At 47.7% G+C, this 20,442-nt stretch overlaps 1 protein-coding gene across 5 annotated transcripts in view; it reads left to right on the top strand.

The window, feature by feature from the left end:
• Positions 1-295: 295 nt before the first annotated feature.
• NISCH (nischarin) overlaps positions 296-20,442 on the top strand; it is a 33,586-nt gene continuing 13,439 nt past the window's right edge. For all 5 annotated transcript variants that reach the window (XM_053929446.1, XM_053929445.1, XM_053929444.1 and 2 more), the window contains exons 1-13: positions 296-537; positions 2,670-2,753; positions 3,672-3,854; positions 13,012-13,060; positions 14,076-14,239; positions 14,541-14,636; positions 15,238-15,333; positions 16,813-16,965; positions 17,629-17,697; positions 18,222-18,407; positions 18,578-18,706; positions 19,833-19,946; positions 20,270-20,381. In XM_053929446.1, the coding sequence (XP_053785421.1) occupies positions 442-537; positions 2,670-2,753; positions 3,672-3,854; positions 13,012-13,060; positions 14,076-14,239; positions 14,541-14,636; positions 15,238-15,333; positions 16,813-16,965; positions 17,629-17,697; positions 18,222-18,407; positions 18,578-18,706; positions 19,833-19,946; positions 20,270-20,381 (1,531 nt within the window). In that variant the 5' untranslated portion in view covers positions 296-441. The remainder of the gene's footprint in view (positions 538-2,669; positions 2,754-3,671; positions 3,855-13,011; positions 13,061-14,075; positions 14,240-14,540; positions 14,637-15,237; positions 15,334-16,812; positions 16,966-17,628; positions 17,698-18,221; positions 18,408-18,577; positions 18,707-19,832; positions 19,947-20,269; positions 20,382-20,442) is intronic.

The raw sequence follows: 20,442 nt of genomic DNA, 5'->3' as shown, positions 1-20,442 counted from the left end.
GAGCCCAGGAGCCGCGGAGAGGACATTATTTCCTCTCTTTTTCAGAGGAGGAAACTGAGGCCAGACGGAGCGCTGACTTGCTGCAGGTAGCCATGGAGGTGCCAGGCCTTCTGTTCTCCCTCCCAAATGGTGCTGCCCAAAGCTACCCGCCAAGAGCCTCAGTTTCTCCCTAGCTGCAAAGAGTGCGGCGGGCTACGCAAACCAGGTACAAATTACACAGGGGGATGGCCCGCGCGATCTGCGCACGCGCACCAAGAGTGGCTGCTGTCAACAAAAGCGCGAGGGGCGGGGCGAAGGCGTGAGGAAGCGGTGGGGCCAAGATGGCGGGGTGGCGCGCGACGGAGGTGGGGCCGGGAGACAGTGGGGACCTGGGGGCGGTGGGACGCTGACCCCGCCCCGTGCTGCTGCCTGTCTTCGCCGGGCGGCCTTGGAGCCCGGAATATGGCGACCGTGGTGCGCATCTTCGGGCCCGAGCGGGAGGCCGAGCCGGCGAAGGAGGCGCGCGTCGTGGGCTCTGAGCTCGTGGATACTTATACGGTGTGCTGAGGGCGCGGACGCCGGAACCGGGGATGGTGGCTGGAACCCGGAACCCGAGTCGTGGGGGTTGGGGAGGAGGTTCGGGCTCCACAACCAGGGAGGTATGGGTAGGGGGCCAGCGATTTCGAGGCGGGGTCCTTGGATAGGAGTATCTGGGAAAGGAATGTGGGCCCCGTAGGTCCGGGAAGAACCCCAGGGAGAGGTTTTGGGAAGGGGTGCTTGTTCAGGAAAGGAGGCTAGGGTTGGGGAGGATCTAGGGATAAAGGGAGTCTGGGGAGGAGGGAGATTTAGGTGTGGAAGAGGCACCTCTAGATTCTTTAGGCCTTGAGGGGCGCCAGCCTGGGAGGGTAAGACGGGGGTCCAGGAGGAGGGGATTAAGGAAAGGGTGTCTGTCTGATGAATGGAATTCGAAGAACCCTGCAGTCCATATAGGAGAGGGAGCAGGGTTTTAATCTGGGGAACTTGGGGTCGCAGTTGAGATTTGCTCCAGAAACGAGGGCAGATTTGGGGTCCTGAGGTCCTGAGGATCAGGCAGAGACAAGGAGGAGAGATGGATCTCATATACGGGGGATTGGGGGGGTCCCTCAGGGCTGAAAATGCAAGACCCAGGAATCTGAAGGGTCTGCATGGTTTTGGGAGTATGTTGGGGCAGCAAGCATAAATGCACACTTCAATACTGCGGGAGAGATGGTGGACAGGAATTGTGTGTATGTAGGCGGTGGGGGGGGGGGTCGTTTCCGAATGTGATGGAGTTGGAAGCCCGACCTAGGGCCTGATAGGCTGCCTGAGGTGGGGGCTTACTGAGCACCTCCCAGCAACCTGTCCTTTGTTCGCGGAGGGTGGGAGCCTTTGGACCTGCCTTTGCCTCATCCCCTCTGCTCTCACCCTAACCCTCCTCCAGAGGGTCATTCCTCCTTTCTTAGGTGGAAGAAGGGGGAGGGAAGCTGCCAGGCTGGGAAGAGGGGCTGAGGGCGGATCCTGGAGCAATAGTCCGGCCCTGGAGAAATGGCTGCTTCTATGTGGAGACATCAGCTCAGTTAATTATTTTCTCCTTTCCCTCCCCTGCTTGCTGCAGAAAGGGGTGGGGCACTAGGACCAGGGGTCCTCCTCTAGGTGAGGGTTGAAGTCTCTAAGCCAGTGGCTGACTGGCCATCAACCCCGAGCTGCACTGAGCTGGAGGGTCAGCCCCAAAGAGCTCTCTTTATTCCACAGTGCTGAGCCCCTCCTCTGAATGGGCAAGAGGAGGTGGATGATCCCAGGCCTACCCTACCATTTTGTTTCTAGGTGTACTGAGTTGAATATTATTAATACACTTTACTTTTCATTGAACACTTGCTGCATGTCAACCTGCACAAAGCATTTTGCATGCATTACTTTATTTCATTCTTAAATCTATCAGATTTTATAATGGAGGAACTGAGGCTCAGTAAAAACTTAAGCTCCCAGTCGCTTATATAAGTGATTCATACATAAGCCACAGCCAGGAAATTTCAAGAGCCAGGTTTTGAACCTAGGTTTTCCCTAACTCCAAGGCCTAGTCCCCTAATCTCTGAGCCATTTTGCCTTGATAGTCCATGACCACTCTCCCCTCCCTCCACCCCTTCCCCATCAGCTTTTTAGTGCTTTGACTCTTGGCTCAGCAATGGAAATCACAACTATTAGCCAGCTCAAAGGGTTGGAAAAAGGCTTGCTTCCAGGATATAGGCAGGGTCCCTAAGAAAAAATACAGCAGAAAAGCTGGCACTGCCAGACCTGGCCCTGTTCTGCCTCCCTCGGAAGGGTGGCCTTCCTTACCTGAAGCTCCAGTTGGATTGGGCTTTGGGTTATCTGGAGAATGGAAGCAAGAAACTAAAGAGATGCCTTGTCATGGTAGTCACCTTTTTTGTTCCTCACCGTTGGACAGAACCACAGACTTATCTCATGTGCCTGCCAGATCCAGTGGGTAGGCCATGCAGGAGGCCAAGAGGGTGCCCTGCTGCATAGCAAGAGTCAGGTGCAGAGGCTGGTGGACAAGGTCAGCCTAACTTTGGCCTGGAGTTGAGAGGGTCTGGGTGTCCTACAGCTATTGCTGGGGTTGGGATGGGGCTCTTCTCGTTACTGACTAGGCAAGGACTGACTCTTTTCCCTTTTAGGTTTACATCATCCAGGTCACTGATGGCAACCATGAGTGGACAGTCAAGCACCGCTACAGTGACTTCCATGACCTGCATGAAAAGGTAATGAGAGCTGGGGGACCTCAGGGCTTGGGGGCTTTTAAGCCAAGTTCTCACTGTGCCACATATTAGTTTTAGGACAAAACAGACTCCATGCTATAGTGTTCTTTAATAAACCAGTTTATTAATTTAATTGGCAAAAAAAACTGGTGGCTCCTGGGAGTTCAGCCCTAGCATGAGCTAGTGCACAAGGAGCATATTTGAACTTCAGTTTTCTGTTTGTTTTTGTTTTGTTTTAAAGAGAGGAAGAGAAACATTGATGTGTGAGAGATAACTTCGATAGGTTGCGTCTTGCACAGCCCCAACTGGGGGCCTGTCCTGCAACCCAGGCATGTGCCCTGACTGGGAATCAAACCAGTGACCCCCTGGTTTGCAGGCCAGCACTCAATTTACTGAGCCAGACCAGCCAGGGCTGAACTTAAGTTTTAAGATTAACAGTCATAGCTTGGATATGAGATGCTGGGACAGTTTCCTGAGGAGTAAACAGATTTAAAGTTGGTTGACCTGCATATAGTTATTCCATAACCTGTACTTTAAAACTGGCTATGATTCCATTTTTTTGTTTGCTCTTGGAAAGAGAATCCTTTTTATGGGTATTTGCAGCCTGAGTGTTCTAAAGACAGGCCACCGCCCTGAGTGGTTTCCCTTCTTGTTTGGAGAAAATGGTGATTTTTAGATACCTAGAGGTCTCCTTTTCTAAATGTCTCCAGATGGAGCTTCCTGTCTGAGATTGTGTTGGTATTTCTGATACTGACTGAACTTGATGAGGCCAAGCCCAGATGCACCAGTTTGATCACTAATCCTGGTACAGCTGCCACGAGCACCTGGGGAAGTCATGTCAGGCATCAGGCTGCTTGCCTTGGTCTTGCGCAGTCACAGAGCCTCTTGGTCTGTGGTTAATATGCTTATGTTTTCTTGCAGCTTGTTGCAGAGAGGAAGATTGATAAAAATCTGCTTCCGCCCAAAAAGATAATTGGGAAAAACTCAAGAAGCTTGGTGGAAAAGAGGGAGAAGGATTTGGAGGTCTATCTCCAGACACTCCTCGCCACCTTCCCTGGTGTGGCCCCCAGAGTGCTGGCCCACTTCTTGCATTTTCAGTTTTATGTAAGTTCTTCTCAGGTCTTCTCTTTTGCCTGCAAGCCCACAACTACCCAAGCCCAAGGTAGCAAACCAGTATAAACCTTATCTTGGAGGAAAGGTGGGCTGGAGTTTGATCCTGAGGTGGAAGATGGAAGAACATCACCCTGGTGGAGACGGGGTGTAGGCAGTAGCATGTCTATTGACAGATTGGCCTTACATTAGTGGGACTATAACTACAGAGAGGCTTTCTCCCAACATAAGGCATTTTTGGTTAGCAAAAATGGTCTGTGGGTGTTTAAGCTAGATTTCCATCCAAATGGATGGGGACAGATTAGAAACAGCTAACACCTGACATGGACTAGTGTTGAGTTGTTGGTTCAAGACTCAGGGATCAGTTTGTGTTGACAGAACTGCCGTCTTGGGTCATTGTCAGGGTGTGAGGTGTGAGTGAGGGTGGATAACTTACTCTGATGAGGGTGTATGTAGTGGAGCAGCTCTGCACTCATTTTTGGATAAAGGAACAGCTTTTAGGGGTTGCTGGTGACAGGATGAGCTGGCAAGCTTCAAGGAGGAAAGTTTGGCAATGTGAAACCAAAACATTAAAAACAACCATTCCACATTTTTTTTTATTGATTTTGGAGAGAGAGGAAGAGGGGGGCACCGATCTGTTACTCCACTTATCTGTGCATTCATTGGTTGATTCTCGTATGTGCCCTGACTGGGGATTGAACCACATTGTTGACATATCAGGACAATGCTCTAACCAACTGAGCTACCCAGCCAGGACACAACTTCACTTCTTAGAATTTATTCTTAGGAAAAAAGTTAGGAAACTGTAGAAAGGATTTAGGTAGTCATTCCAGGATTGTAGCAAGATACTGAAAAACAAAAGTCCAACATGATGTGATTAAAAAAAGAAAGAAAGAAGTACAACCAGATCTTTGGATATTCTGCTAGAGAAATGATGGTGTGGCTATGAATGGTGTTTGTTGACATAGGAAAATAAATATATTGCTATATAAAAAGAGCAAGCTATAAAACAGTCTGTAGAGCAGGGGTGTCCAACCTTTGGGCATTTTGGGACCATACTTGAAGAAGAAGAGTTGTCTTGGGCCACACATTAAATATGTTGCAAAATGTAATCACCAAAAAAAAAAAATGTTTTAAGTAAATTTCCAGTTTTGTGTCGGACCACATTCATAGCCATCCTGAGCCACATGCGGCTCATGGGCTGCAGGTTGGACACCCCTGATGTAGAGTATGGTCCCATTGTATTAAAAAAGATTTTATATTTGTCTAGGGGAGTTCTATGTTATGCACCAAAATAGTAGTAGTAGTTATCTCTGGGTGATAGATTTTTTTATTATTATTATTTTTCATCCTCATCTGAGGACATACATACTGGTTTTAGAGAGAGGGGAAGGGAGGGAGAGAGAAAGGGAGAGAAACACTGATTGGTTGCTTCCCGCATGCACCCTGACCCAAGACTGAACCTGCAACCCAGGCACATGCCCTAACTAAGAATGGAACTGTGACCCTTCAGTCTACTGGCCAACATCCTAACCAACTGAGCCACACTGGCCAGGGCAGGGTGATAGATTTTTTAATTATTTACATTTAATTATTTTCCCTTTATGTGATAAAGATAGAAAAGAATCCACTCCTTTTTCAGTCTTACCTTTTAGGAGGGGACTTACGGGGTTGTATTCTTAAAGGTCCAAACATGTTTAAAACACAACTTTTCTTGAAGTATTTTCAGAGTGAGCCAGCTGAACCTTTCATGGAATGCTAGATTGAGCCTGGCAGAAATGTATGTGATTAGCAGCAGTTTCCTGGTATAGGCATGTTTTTACGTTTCCTTTCCTTGTGTGAGAAAAAATGCAGGAGTCTTTCAGACAAACTTTACTGGTTAGTATTTTAGGAAATACTGTACTTTATAGGCACAACCATAAGAAGGAACATAACTAACTTAGAAACAGAAAATACCCACAACTGCCAGAAAATCACCCAGAAACACATCTAGAACTGTATGGAAGCCTGACAACCAGGAATTTAAATAAGCTGTATTCATCCAGACAGGGAGGAGGGGTAGAAACGTGGAGTCGGAGTGGAGAGGACTTGGGAGATGGAGCAAGCAGGAGAGGCGGCCAGTGGAACGGGCAGCCCCACATTCATGTGTGGTGGATAAAAATCAAGGAGACACCTTGTGAACAAGTGAACTCAGCCCCAGGCCAGACCGTGCAGCCCAGGGCTCCAGTGCTAGGAAAAGAAAGCCTCATAATTTCTGGCTGTAAACCCAGTGGGAGTTGGAATGGTGGAAGAAATTGCTGGTTTCTCAGGTGAGTCCAGAGCGTATGCAAACCCACCCACCCTGGGGATCACAACCAGGACAGCAGCTGAAGGGATGCCAGTCACACATGGGAAATGGGTGAAGTGACTGGAAATGAGGCAAGGGTCAGGCAAGCCCCCCAGAAGTCAGCCAGCAGCTACATTATCCCCTCTTTGACTCCTCCCACACACATACAGAGCCATGGTTGTCCTACCCTGGCAAAATACCCAAGGCTCTGCCCCATACAACTTAACAGGTGCACTAAAACGTAATCAGAGTGACTCTACCTAGTACACAGATTCAGAGGATGCCAAAATCAGGAGACAAAGAAATATGGCCCAAATGACGGAACAGAGTAAACCCCAGAAAAAGAACTAAGATATTTGGAGACAGCCAACCTATTAGACACAGAGTTCAAAACATCAGTGGTCAGAATGCTCAAAGATCTCATTAAATACGGCACAAGCATAAGGGAAGAAATGAAGGCTCTACTAAGGGAAATAAAAATTCACAGGGAACCAACAGTGAAGGGAAGGAAGCCAGAATTCAAATCAATAATTTGGAACATAAAGAAATAAACATTGAACCAGAACAAAATGAAGAAACAAGAATTTTTAAAAACCAGGAGAATTTAAGAAGACTGGTGCATCTCCAAAAGGGCCAACATTTGAATCACAGGGATGCCAGAAGGAGAGGAAGAGCAAGAAATCAAAAACTTATTTGAAAAAATAATGAAAGAAAACTTCCCCAATATGACAAAATAAGTAGACAGACAAATACAGGAAGCTCAGAGAGTCCGAAACAAGTTGGACCCAAAGAAGAACACACTAAGACACATCATAATTAAAATGCCAAAGATTAAAGATAAAAGAATCTTAAAAGCAGCAAGAGAAAGACAGAGAGTTACCTACAAAGGAATTCCTATAAGACTGTTAGCTGATTTTTCAAAAGAAACTGCAGGCAAGAAGGGACTGGCAAGAAGTATTCAAAGTGATGAAAAGCAAGAACTTACAACCTAGATTACTCTATTTAGCAAAGCTATCATTTAGAATGGAAGGATAGATAAGGTGCTTCCCAGACAAGGTAAATTTAAAGGAGTTCATCATCACTAAGCCCTTACTGTTTGAAATGTTAAAGGGACTTATTTAGGAAAAAGAAGACCAAAACTGTGAACATTAAAATGACAACAAACTCACGACTATGAACAACTGAATCTAAAAAACAGATTAAGCAGACAACTAGAACAGGAACAGAATCATAGATATGGAGGTCCCCTGGAAGGTTATCAGCTGGAAGGGGGAGAATGGGGGAAAAGGTATAGATATTTAGAAGCATGATTGGTTGGTACAAAATTGACGGGGGTGTTAAGAACAGTATAGGCAATGGAGAAGCCAAAGAACTTACATGCACAACCCATGGACCTGAACTAGGGGAGGTTTGCAGGAGGGAAGGGGGAATCAGGTGGAAGGGGACAAGGAAAAATTAGAACAACTGTAATAGCATAGTCAATAAAATATACTTTAATAAAAAATATATTGCACTTTATGAAGCTTTGATTAGCTATTTAAGGATAAAACTTGATAAGCAGCCCTTTCAATGTATGATTCATTGCTTATGACCTGGGTCTTCGAGGAGGTAGTCTCTTCAGAGGCCTCAGGTTTTCTCATTTCTGAGCATGGGAAAGCCTGCACTTCTCTCTGGAGATACGTTTACCTGAGATGGGCTTGGGGTTGGCCCACATGTGTGGTTGTGGTTTTGTTCATGCTCTACTGCTTGGAGCAATATAGACATATTTAAAATTACTGTTATCAAAGAGGCCCCTGGGTTATATAAATCCAAGAAGTTAAAAAAGTAATTGACCCTTCATTGAATTAAATCAGGGTTTCTCTCCCTTGGCACTGTTGACATTTAGGGCTGGGTAATTGTTGTGGGGGGCTGTTCTGTGCATTGTATAACAGCATCTTTGGCCTCTACCCACTAGATGCCAGTAGCACCTCACCCACCCAGTTAATCACAACCAAAAAATGTCCGCAGACTTTGCCACATACCCACTGAAGGGCAAAATTGCACCAGATCTGGAACCGCTAGATTAGATCCTCAAATGAGTTTGAACAAACAGGGCCTAAAGATTTGTCAACCTTTTCTATAGACTGGGAGCTCTTAGAGAATGTTTCTCTTAACCTCTGTCCCATCTGTGTCCTCTCTGAAATTTTTCCCAACTTGCTGTACCTCTTGTAGGGCTGACATTGGACAGGGTAGACCCAGGGAACTCTTATTTCGCTGAGGTGTAGGTTTTTGTTTTCTTTTCTAATTGAGATATAATTCACATACCAGAAAAAGTTCACTGTTTTAAAGTGTATAGCTCCCTGGTTTTTAGTATATTCACAAGTTGTGCATCTGTCACCACTAATTCCAGAACATTCATCCCCCAAAAAGGAACCTTGTACTATTAGCAACCATTTTCCATCCTGCCCTGCCCCTAGCAATCAGTAACCTACTCTCTACATGGTTTCATATAAATGGAATCATACAATATATGGCCTTTGTGACTGGCTTCTTTCACTTAGCATGATGTTTTCAGGGTCCTTTTGTATTGTAGCATGAATCAGTACTTCGGTCCTTTTATAGACTGAATAGTCTATTTGGATATATTACATTTTGTTTATCCACTCATCAGTTGATAAGTGGATTATTTTCACTTTGGGGCTATGATGAATAATGCTGCTATGACCACATAGAGGTTTTTGCATGGACATGTTTTCGTTTCTGTTGAACGTAGAATTACTGGCTCATGGTAACTTTAACTTATTGAGAAAATGCCAATTTTTTTTTCATAGCAGCTGCACCATTTTACATTCTCACCAGCAGTGTATACATTGTGAATCACTCCACATCTTTGCCAACCCTTGTTACTGTTCATTTTATTCATAGCCATCCTGGTGGGTACGAAGTGGTACCTCATTGTGGTTTTGATTTGCACTTGCCTAATGACTAATGATGTTGAGCCTTTTTTCATGTATTTATCGGTCATTGACATCCTTGGGAAAATGTACTCAAATCCTTTGCACTTCTAAAAATTGGGTTATCTGTCTTTTTGTTGTTGAGCTGTAATTCTTTTTTTAAAATATTTTATTGATTTATTTTTAGAGAGAGGTGAAGGGAGGGAGAAAGAGAAGGAAAGAAACATTGATCTGTGAGAGAAACATTGACTCATTGCCTCTCACATGCCCCCAACTGGGGACTGAACACACAACCCAGGCACCTGCCCTGACTGGGAATCGAACTGGCAGCCTTTCAGTTTGCAGAATGACTCTCTACCCACTGATCCACACTAGCCAGGGTGAGCTGTAATTCTTTATGTATTTGGATAGTAGTCCCTTACCAGAAATGTGATTCACAAATATTTTCTCCCATGATGTGGATTGTCTTTTCATTTTCTTGATCATGTCCTTTGAAACAAAAGTTTTTGATATTGGTGAAGTTCATTTTATCCTTTTTTTTCCATTGGTGTCATACCTTACCTAATCCAAGGTTACAAAGATGTACAACTATGCTTGCTTCTATGAATTGTATTGTTTTAGCTTTCGTGTTTAGGTCTTTGATCCATTGTAAGTAGTATATGGTGTGAGGTAGGAGTCCAACTTCATTCTTTTGCAGTATGAATTTTAATGGCAAGAAAAGAAGGCACTCTGCTTTCCTAGCCAACCCTCACTTGAGATGGAGAATCTGGGGGCTGGTGCAGCCCTGGGTTGCCGTGAGAGGGCACTGGGCCTGTTGCTGTGCTTTCTTTTCAGATAGCTGTGTCCCCATACTCCTGTACCCTCAGTGACAGACCTCATCCCAGAACCCTATAGGGCAGAGGATTTCAAATTCAGTAAAGTCGAATCCCAGGGAGAATTCCAGCACTCCATTTTGGGGGAGGCTATCTAACTGTGGACTTGAGAGGCAGGCAGAGCAAGTTTAACTGTCAACCCAGCTGCTTCCAAGTCAGGCATCTAACCTCTCTGTGTCCCAGTTCCTCTTTTGTGAGCTGGAGAGTGATGACCCTGGCTCTTGAGGATTTTAGGAAATGGCACAGTGAAGGTAAAGGGCCTGAAAGACCAATGGCCCGTGGCAGGGCGCACCAGGTGCCAGCCAGTACGGCCTGTCGTGGTTAGGAAAGGGCCTTCGTTCCTTTCAGTGGTGGCACCTATATTACTTTCTTATTTTAAAGCCAGTTGCCTAGAACAAAGACGCTTTCTGAAATTTGAAATCAGGAGCTGTTATGATGAACCTGTTATCTTTGCATCAGCCCTCAGCATTCCCATCCATCATTTGTTTTAGTTGCAAAATAGTGAGGCTATAAATGGTAACATTTCTTTGCTACTTAGTTGTGGAGCTCTCTTCAGTCAGTTTAGGCTTGAATCCCTCAGTGAGGAATTTTTACTACCTGGTTCCTGCTAGAATGCCTCATCATAGACGTGAAAGTTACACAGGGAGACAGACACAAGTGTGTATGTGTGTGTGTGTATGTAACTGAGCCCTTCGTATGCCCCATTGAGTGTACAGCTCAAGCATGTGCCAAGCGGAGGCATCAGGAGGCCTGGGGGTGTGCATTGAGTGCAGGCGTGTGTGCAGTAGAGGCAGCTGGCTATGGGGATCCTGTGTGCACAGACGTGCTCACTCAGCATGGTAGCTGCAGAGCCACAGCCCCACTAGTCCATGGCATGTTTGCGTGCAGCTCACACTGCTGCCCGAGGCTGCACAGCAACATGTGGTCTTGGCAGGAACCTGATCAATTGATCTATAATACATCTGGGGGTGGGTGTTACAGTTTTTAAACACAGCTAGTAATTTTAAATGAAATTTTTATTGAGGTAGAAAGAATGTCTTTTAAAAAAAATACATTTTAGTTCAGACATTTGTGGCACCCTGAAGCACTTCCAGTCCCTTCAGCACAGGTTGGGCGGGCATGTGGGGCAGGGAGTCCTTTGCCCCTGGGAGACCACTTAGGAGCCCCAGAATGAATAACGGCAGGGAGGGGCTTGGAGCTGCTCAGGACTCTCAAGGCTGTCCAGGCTGCGAGGGGAATGGGAAGGTGCAGATCTGGAGACAGGGCTTGGTTCTCAACTGTTGGTAGAGAAAGGAGCCTTTGGATTCAAGCTCTTCCTAATCTTCGTTTCTTCACAGCAGCCGAGGAAAATGTAAAAATGTAATTGAGTTTAAGTCATTGCAAGAAATTAAAGCTGAACTCCAGTGTGAACTGACAACCTCTCCCCTCTCTAGCTGGGGCACTCTGCTGCTTGGAGCCTGCCCCTGGCCCTCTGATGGCTCTTCACATTCCACCCTGCATCTTTCTAGACTGCAAGCCCCTTAATGCTGGGGCCGTGTTTTCTCATTTTTTCCTCTTTGGCTTTTTGTCTTTGTTGGGAAGGGAAAGTGGATCTCAAAGTTATTCTTGCATTATATTTAAACTGAATTTCATGCAGATTAAAAACATGAACACATTTTTAGAAGATACCATAAAGTACTAAAAGAAAACATTAGAAAAATATTTGTATAATCTTTGGGTGTGGGAAGAGGACCCAGAATTCACAAAGAAAAAAATCACAGATTAAACAACACAAAAGTGAAAAACCACCATGAGAAAGGGAAAAGTCATACGCAGACAGGGAGAAGATATTGGCAGCATATGTATACAAGATACGAAAAAGACAAACGAGCCAAAGAGGGGGTGGGGGGGAATAAACAGGAAAAGGACACCCTGTATCCTGTAACCTGGTGCTTTTCAAATCTCATAAACACGTGACTTGCATATCCTGGTGGCAGAGATGTTCCTGTGAGTTAGGAAGGCAATTGTGCAACCTCCATCTGGACCTGTTTATAAAAAAGTCCTGTTGGCTGCCATCTGTCAATTAGTTGAAATTCTTACCTGCAGGATGTGGGGCTGAGGGCCCAGGGGCCCTGCCAACCCCACGATTATACCACTAAAGTGCTGTGGCTGTTGGTTGTGTACTGAGAGACTTCATGACTGAGTTCTTGGCTATGTGGCTTTGCTAGTTTCTAACTGAAGAGTTACAACACCTCTCAGCTCAGTGTACTCATCTGAGAAACAGGTTCCCAAATAATATCTTCTCACATAGGGCGTTGGTAGGATTGAGTGAGCCACTACCTTGTGTGTGCTCAGGCCACTGCCCATCATGAATTAGGACTTCAGAACTTGACTGAAGACTTGTCCCTGTCATGCCTCCTCCTCCATCATAACATTCTAAAAGAGTTCTTTTCCTCCCTCTTTCTTGTGACCCTGGGGCCTAGTGGCACTGTTGCAAGGCTTGAAGGGATAAGCACAGAAAGAGAGCAAGTGCTCACTCTCCTAAGACACCTTTGAAGCATGAAAGAAAGCAGCAATGGTCGCTGTCAGGGAGGGTTGGCTTTGGGAGGTCTTTTATCTCACAAAGGTCACGGGAGCCCCTTTCCCAGAAGAAACAGGACTTCTTTCCCATGATGCCCTCTCCGGGCTCTCTCAGCGCCAGTTTTGGGAGCTGCTGGCTTCCTGGCAAGTGCTTGACAGCCACGCTTTGCCAGCCTCCTGAGTCTCGTGCTCTCAGCCAGTGCCCGTGTGGGTTTAAAGTTGCAGCATTAGTCTGGTTTCTGTTCTGCTTTTAAGGAGACATTTTCAATGTTCATATAACTGGAAATATTTAATTTCCCTTTCTGTGTACCTTGATTCATTACAGGTTTACTCTCTCCTTTATTCTGTCTAATTTTGTGGAGAGCTGGTGTTGCAACAGCAGAGGAGGTAGATAGGGAATGTGTTAGTCCCAGTGACTAGGGACAGGGGAACTTCCTAACTGGGTTTTGTTTTCTCTACAGGAGATAAATGGCATCACTGCAGCTCTGGCTGAGGAGCTCTTTGAAAAAGGTATGTGGTCAGGGGTCCCCAAAATACTGGGTGCAACTTGCCCACCCTATTAGGAAGCCAGGGGTGCAGGGTGGCACAGAACTCCATCAGTTGGTCTGTGCCAAATGAATGCTAGCCAGGGCTCACCTCCCTACGGTTGCCTAAGGCCCTGGATCTGGTCCACAGCTAAGCCTGCCTGCCTACCTACCTGCCCTGCAGGCAGCCAGGTCTGAGGAGCTGTGGTCCTTCACTTAGGGCTCTCTGGTTCCTATCTCGGAGGCTAACCCCAAGCTTAGGATCTAGTTCAAAGCCCTATGGTGGAGAGAAGGTGTGTGGCATTGTGTCCTCTTGCATCTGGTTTGTCCTTACCTGAAAGAGTTCAGATGACAAACAGAAGCTGAGCATAGGTCATAGCCCTGCCAGAGAGCATAGTTACAGTAGCTAACGTAACGTGTTTTCTGTGAGTGTTCAGCATCTACTGCCTACCCCCCAACCCAGTGGGTACCAATGAGGATACTGAGGATGAGAGGCCTGGTGATCTGCTTGAGGGCACATGGCTGGAAGGAGCCGATTGAGGGCCAAATGCCAATCTTCTGGCTCAGAACCCCTGCCTGCTCCCATGCCCTGCACTCTGCTGGCAACTTAGGACCCCCTAACTCAAGATGTTTGCATCTTGGAGGTTGCATCACGGGTCTGTTGCCCACAATGCTGCCTTGCATCAGCTTTATCTTTGTTCAGTACTTCAGATTTTAACAGACTCACTTCAGGGAGGCTCCCCAGTTGCACTTTCCCGTGGCCCTTCCCTCCTTTGTAATTGCATGTTCTGGGTGTGCCCTAAGCCCACCATGAGTTAAGGAGGGCAGCTGTTCCTGTGTGCCCAGGACTGTGGTTTTGTCCTGACGCAGTGCACCGCACATGGCAGGTATTTGCCCAGTAGTTGTTAACTCTTAGCCAGGTGGGCAGATGCCCTGGCCACTTGACTGGGACTGGGCTGGAGGTGGACGCTCATCCTCCATGCGGGGCATGGCTATTGCAGGAGAACAGCTCCTGGGGGCCGGCGAGGTCTTTGCCATCAGGCCCCTGCAGCTCTATGCAGTCACCGAACAGCTGCAGCAGGGAAAGCCCACGTGTGCCAGCGGGGACGCCAAGACTGACCTTGGGCACATCCTGGACTTCACCTGTCGCCTTAAGTACCTTAAGGTAAAGCTGCGGCAGCTCATTTGTGGGCATGGGACCTAACAGCTCACTGGCTGGCTGGGCCATCCCAGCAAGGAAGGCCACCTTTGGTGTTCTTGGCTGTGAGCACTAGGGGGCAGTCATGACCCAGTGTCCTTTGCTTTAAACCTCAGCTTTAGCCTGCTTTGTTGATGGGGTACATTCCCATCCTGCCTCTTAGCCAGGCAGAGCTTCGTTGGGTGGCAGTTGCTGCAGCACTGCCCCGTGACATGGATATGGAGCCGTATGGCAGCATCCCTGAATCAAGCCATACCTGTGGCTGCAGGTTTCTGGCACAGAAGGACCTTTTGGGACCAGCAACATTCAGGAGCAGCTGCTGCCTTTTGATCTGTCAATATTCAAGTCTCTTCATCAGGTGGAGGTAAGGCCCAGGGCCCCTGGAGTGCAGGCAAGGCTGAGTCCTGCACAAGTATCTACTTGCTTGTGACTGTGTGGCTAGAAGTATTTTTGATGTTGGGTGTCTGGACTTAATTGTAAGATGCTGTTACTTTTGAGTTTGTCAGTATGTGGCAGATTTCATCTAGGTAAGTAAGGCCAACCTGAAGGCAGAGAAAGAGCGGCCACTGCTGCTCTTGGCTGGTCTGCAGGTCGCTGCCCCTGTTGTGGGCAGCATTTGTCGTGGACAGGATGGAGCACCAGTGCCCGGCCCCTTCTGGGTCTCCTCAGTGCTCAAGGGGAAGTGTGAGAAGTCATCCTGAGGGTCGGGCAGAACCAGCTGCACGTCTTTCCCAAGGCAGGCTGGCAGAGGGCTTTGAGAATTCTCTGCCCTTGGCATGCCCACACGTAACAGGAAATACAGTACATTACTCACTACTGAACTCTTGGGTTCATGATGCCAATTTTGTTACCATTTTAAAAATGAAAGGAGACTCCCTAATGGATGATAAAAAATGTATTAAAGCATCTGTTTCTCAGGCATGGCCTTTGTGTTCAGCCCTGAGACAAGCTGTTCCTTGTTCTAGATAAGCCACTGTGATGCCAAGCACATCTGGGGACTGGTCGCGTCAAAGCCCACCTTAGCCACAATGAGTGTCCGCTTCTCAGCAACCTCGATGAAGGTGAGCACCTCGTTTCTTGCCTGGACACTGTCTGTGGGGCAGGGTCCTGTGCTGTGGTCTTGCCAGCAAGGGTGGGTGTGAGCACTGCCACTATCAGACACCGGAAGCTGGACGTTGTCTGGGTTGGGAAGCTGCACACTCATGTGAGACCTCCCAGCTCTTAGCAGCCCCTGGGACGCTTTAGTCTCTACATCTTCATCAAAAGTCATGCTGTTAAACAAGATATTTTAAGGAACTGGGTTCCCTCCCCTCAAAAAAAAGTCACTGGTATTTGATGAACGAATTGTCAAGCAGTGGCAAGTGGCAGGACATTTATTAGATAGACTGAGGTAAATGTTTCTTTAAGCTTAAAAAACCCTGACTCAGCATTTGTTTGTGTCTTGTTCTTAGTGAACTTGAATGAGACAGGTGAGGTTGTGGATATGTTAGGCCCTGTTTGTATGTGAACAACAGAAATACTCAAATTGAGAATGCTAGGTGTCTTTTCTATTTACCTTATGGGTTGCATCTTAGTAACGTTAAAACCCTTCTCCAGAAAAGCACAGTGGCTACTTTTGTAACTTAGACCAGTGATTTTCAACCTTTTTCATCTCATAGCACACATAAACAAATCACTAAAATTCTGCAGGACACCACAAAATATATTTTTTGCCCCCCAAAAAGGTATAATTTTGATTCATTCACGCTGGACGGCTATCATTGTGTTGGCTCTTGTCATTTTTTTTTTAATGACAATCTAAGGGAAAAGAGGTCAGTGCCCCTGACTAAATAGTCAGGTATTGCATGTTTTAAAAATTCTTATGGCACACTGGTTAAAAATCACTGGCTTTAGAATGTCTGATCAACATTTGGACTTGATGAAATTTGAGGCTTACTGGCTAAAAGAAAGAAGCTTGTGTCAAGAGCAAGGGTGCCAGGCAACCATGCCCCTCTGAAGCACTTCCTGCTGCCTGGCTCACGGGGACAGAAATAATCTATCAAGAGAAGTCTCGTGGGAATGGAAAGTCAAAACAGGGACACCTGCCTCCCTTCCCTTCGGTGGTATCCTTGTGCTCTGTGCTGCTGCCTCAGAACTGCGGGGTTTGAGCCCTGTGAAGTAACAGTTGAAAGGGCACAGTGGGGACCACAGTGCCAGCTTGGAAAGCACAGGTGTCTGGAAACACCATGAATTGTGACCTTTAGCCTCTGAGATTTAAGCCAGAAAAGGCATCACTATATAGATGGCAAAAGGCCCTTGTGAGCTTGGAAAGCATTTGCTTGTGAAGCAGGACCAGAACGTATACCAAATAGTGTTATGTTGCTAAGCTTTTCAGTTATTTCACAATCGTTTAAAGACATATGAACCGAAGCCCAACTTTAATGCAAGTTCACTTCCACATACTAAATATGCTCAAACCCTTCCTGAAATTTTGCAATGATTGCATTCCCAGTGAGTGTTGCGTGAGGGCCCAAGTGTGCTCAACAGATGTTCCTACACAGGAAGTCCTCGTTCCTGAAGCCTCAGAATTTGATGAGTGGGAGCCAGAAGGCACAGCCCTGGAAGGCCCCGTGACTGCCATCATCCCCACGTGGCAAGCACTGACCACTCTAGACCTGAGCCACAACAGCATTTCCAAGATTGACGAGTCTGTGGTACGCTGTCAGTGGTGGGCTCTAGGGTCTTCTCTGAACACTGAGGTTGGGTGTTTAACTTGGCTTTTCTGGGAGGACCACAGAAAACCTGGGCTCTGTGCATCGCCTGCAATTTTTTAATTGATTTCAAAATGGGATTATTTAAAATAAGTGAGATAGCACTTAGAATCAAACAGTGCATATTAATTATATGTACATTTGATATAAAAACACAGTGAATAATGAAATTTACTCTTAAGGAGTGAAGTGGGAAAATCACTCCACAGGTTCAGATGTGCTACTGGAAGAATAACATCCAGATGACATTTGGGAAGTAGTGTGATTCCTGCATGTGCGCTTCTCAATGGGTAGGGTGGGGGAAGAGAGGTGGGCAGACTTCCTTCTCTGGGACCTTGCCATTTGTCATCTTCATAAGCCAAGGGCTCCATAAAAATGGGGGTGTGTGCTCATCACTGGGGTCCCTTTGTGTTCCTGTGGACATGCTGCTGGGTGGGCACTGGGAGGTGTCACATCAGTGGCCCCGCAGAGATGGCCAGCCCAGGAGTCCAAGGTCAGAAGGAAGAGTCCCAGGGTGTCTGTCTTCCATGTGCAGGGGTGCATAGGGTCCAGCCTCCTAGAATAATGTGGAGTGTTGGTTTGTTTTTGTTTTTGTTTTTCCACAAGAAACTGATTCCAAAGCTTGAGTTCCTGGACCTGAGTCACAATGGAGTGCTAGTCGTGGACAACCTGCAGGTAATTAATGCCTTTGGAGACTTTCGCCACTTACAGCCTTCTTCTGGGGTCCCTGAGAGTTCAGAAGGCTGCGCAGCCTTGGGAGTTGGGCCATACCCTGGAGTTTTCTCTCACAGTCACTTGAAAGGTATCTGGGTGTCCCTAAGGTTTATAGGAACAGGGGCTGCTGCTATCCCTTTAGGGTCCCAGAGACACTCTGAGCGATTGTTGCCTTAGTTCCCCAGAATGCATAAATACAAATCAAGCGAGATGAAGATGATGCACCTCCATTGTGAAGATGCAAGCCTCGTTTTCAAACTGCACCTACCCAGTTGGCTGTGCTGCCTCTGCAGGGGGTGCCACTGGGCTGTGGCAAGTGCAGACGGAAAGAGGGAGTTCCCTCCCAAATAGTGGACAGAGGCAGTGGGGCTGACCTGTGGGACTGATCATTTTAGGCTGGAAGGCCCATCACATCATTAATATCAGTCCCCTTTCTTTGGAGCCTTGACCTGAACTACTCTGCCCTGTTCTCAATGCTGCCACAGCACCTGTACAACCTCGTGCACCTTGACCTGTCCTACAACAAGCTGTCCTCCTTGGAAGGAGTTCATACTAAACTAGGGAACGTCAAGACTCTGAACCTGGCCGGTAACCTTCTGGAGAGTCTGAGTGGCCTGCACAAGCTGTACTCCTTGGTCAACCTGGATCTCAGCGACAACAGAATCGAACAGGTAAGCCGTGTTCCAAAAGGACCTCAGGGTTGTGGGATGGCTGTGCCTTGATGTTTATCATTTTGAAGAATGGTAAGCGTTCTTTCGTCTAAGAGAGGCCGTCAAATGTGTTGTCATGTTGCCAGAGTGTTAAAAGAAGGGGCAGGGGGAATGGAATTCATGCTTTGCAGATGGAGGAGGTCAGGAGCATAGGCAGCCTCCCGTGTCTGGAGCACGTGGCTCTGCTGAACAACCCTCTGAGCATCATCCCTGACTACCGGACCAAGGTGCTGGCTCAGTTCGGAGAGAGGGCGTCTGAGGTAGGCTGCCAGGGTGGGGGTGGGGTGGGGGTTAGCTTGGTCAGAGAGACAGTCTCAACTGAGTCCACATTTTCACAGGCAGAACGAGGGGTGATGTCCAGTTTTATCCTTGCCTGCCCCAGAGGGACTTCCTCACCCTAAATGGCCTTTCAGTTCTGGGAAGTCTGCTGCCTCCCCAGGAAAAAAACGCCCTCACCCTCACTGCAGCCCATCTTGTCAGCAGCCCAGGAAGGCTCCCCAAGAATCCACAGGCACAGACTAAATGTGGAGGGACTGACTTCAGCTTGTTAAAAGTAACATTGATTATTGTAGGCAAGGGTCAGAAATAAAGTGTTTAAAATAATCATGTTTCCTAGGCAACTTCTGGGCATGAAATCTGACTATGAACCCAAAGGGTGTGCCGCCTTTGCCATTGTAGCGTAGCCCAGTATCTGCTGCCTGCTGAGTGTGTCTGGCCAGCTGCCACCATGCCAGCCAGTTAGCCAGTTTTACCTGTCTCCTCAGCCTCAAGCGGGCCTCTTCCCCATTCTCCCAAATCCTAGGCCAGAACATACCTGGAAGTCTTCATTCTTCTCTCATCCTCCCCGCTCCCCATCTCTTTTTGTCCCCAAGTATCACCAAGACAATGTTCACAGGATGGCATCTCTTCCCCTCCTGGCTCCAGGCCCTTGGGACCTTCCCTCATTTGATCACACTGCCTGTCCCATGCTGCCTGCCAACCCACAGCCCCTCCTACATTTGCAGATAGAGGTGCCCGCTTCCCATGCCTTTGTCCTCCAGTTCCCTCGCCCAGAACGCCTTCCCCGTTGCTTTTCACTGATCTGAGTTCTGCCGTAATAGGTGGGTTTGTTCAAGTACCCACCTTCCCCCATTCCCAGCCCCCTCAGTGGGCCCTGTACTCTGCTTCACTTTTTGGAAAGGGACTCCTAGCAACAGAGCAGGCAGCGTGGGGCTTGCCTGGACCACTCTGAGAAGCTCCCAGGTCACTTGTGTCGAGGCTGAGGAGTTCACCTCCCAGTGGGCTGAGCCTCATGGGGCCTGGCCCGCACTCCGGCGGAGCTCCCGCCAGTCTGCACTCACCATGCTGGCCAGCCCCTGGGCTCATAGCTATTTCTTGACTCTGTAGGTCTGTCTGGACAACACGGTAACCACGGAGAAGGAGCTGGACACTGTGGAAGTGCTAAAAGCAATTCAGAAAGCCAAGGAAGTCAAGTCCAAGCTGGGCCACCCTGAAAAGAAGGTGGGTCTTTGTGTGAGAGTTGAGAGGAGTGGTGAAGAGCCAACAAGGAAGCAGCTGGCTCCCGGGGGCCTGGGCTAGGGGTGCATGTAGAGCCACTGAGTCCTGGCTGCATGACCTTGGGCAAGTCATGCCTGTCTGTCCTCATCTGTAAGGTGGCAGTGGTGATAGTGCTTGCCACACGGGTTGTAAAGACTAGGTGAGACCTACTCACCATCCCCAATGTTTGTGAGAACCTCTGGGTTTCTCTTCATCCCTGGCTTGTCAAGTTCTATTCTTCTCAATCCTTCTCTTTTCTCCTGGGCTGACTTATGTACCCCTCTTAGGTTGGTGAGGATTGCCGGCTCTCTGCTGCCCCCTGCGTCAGACCCAGCAGCTCCCCTCCCACCATGGCTCCCACATCCACCTCCCTGCCCCAGCCCATCCTCTCCAACCAAGGTAATCGAATATGTAGCTTTCTGCCTAGCAGAGCCACACAGGCCCTACTGGACCCCCTGGC

The sequence above is a fragment of the Desmodus rotundus genome, chromosome 8 (assembly GCF_022682495.2).
Source record: "Desmodus rotundus isolate HL8 chromosome 8, HLdesRot8A.1, whole genome shotgun sequence".
In the NCBI taxonomy this organism is placed as follows: Eukaryota; Metazoa; Chordata; class Mammalia; order Chiroptera; family Phyllostomidae; genus Desmodus; species Desmodus rotundus.
This window is presented reverse-complemented; position numbering and strand designations above follow the sequence as displayed.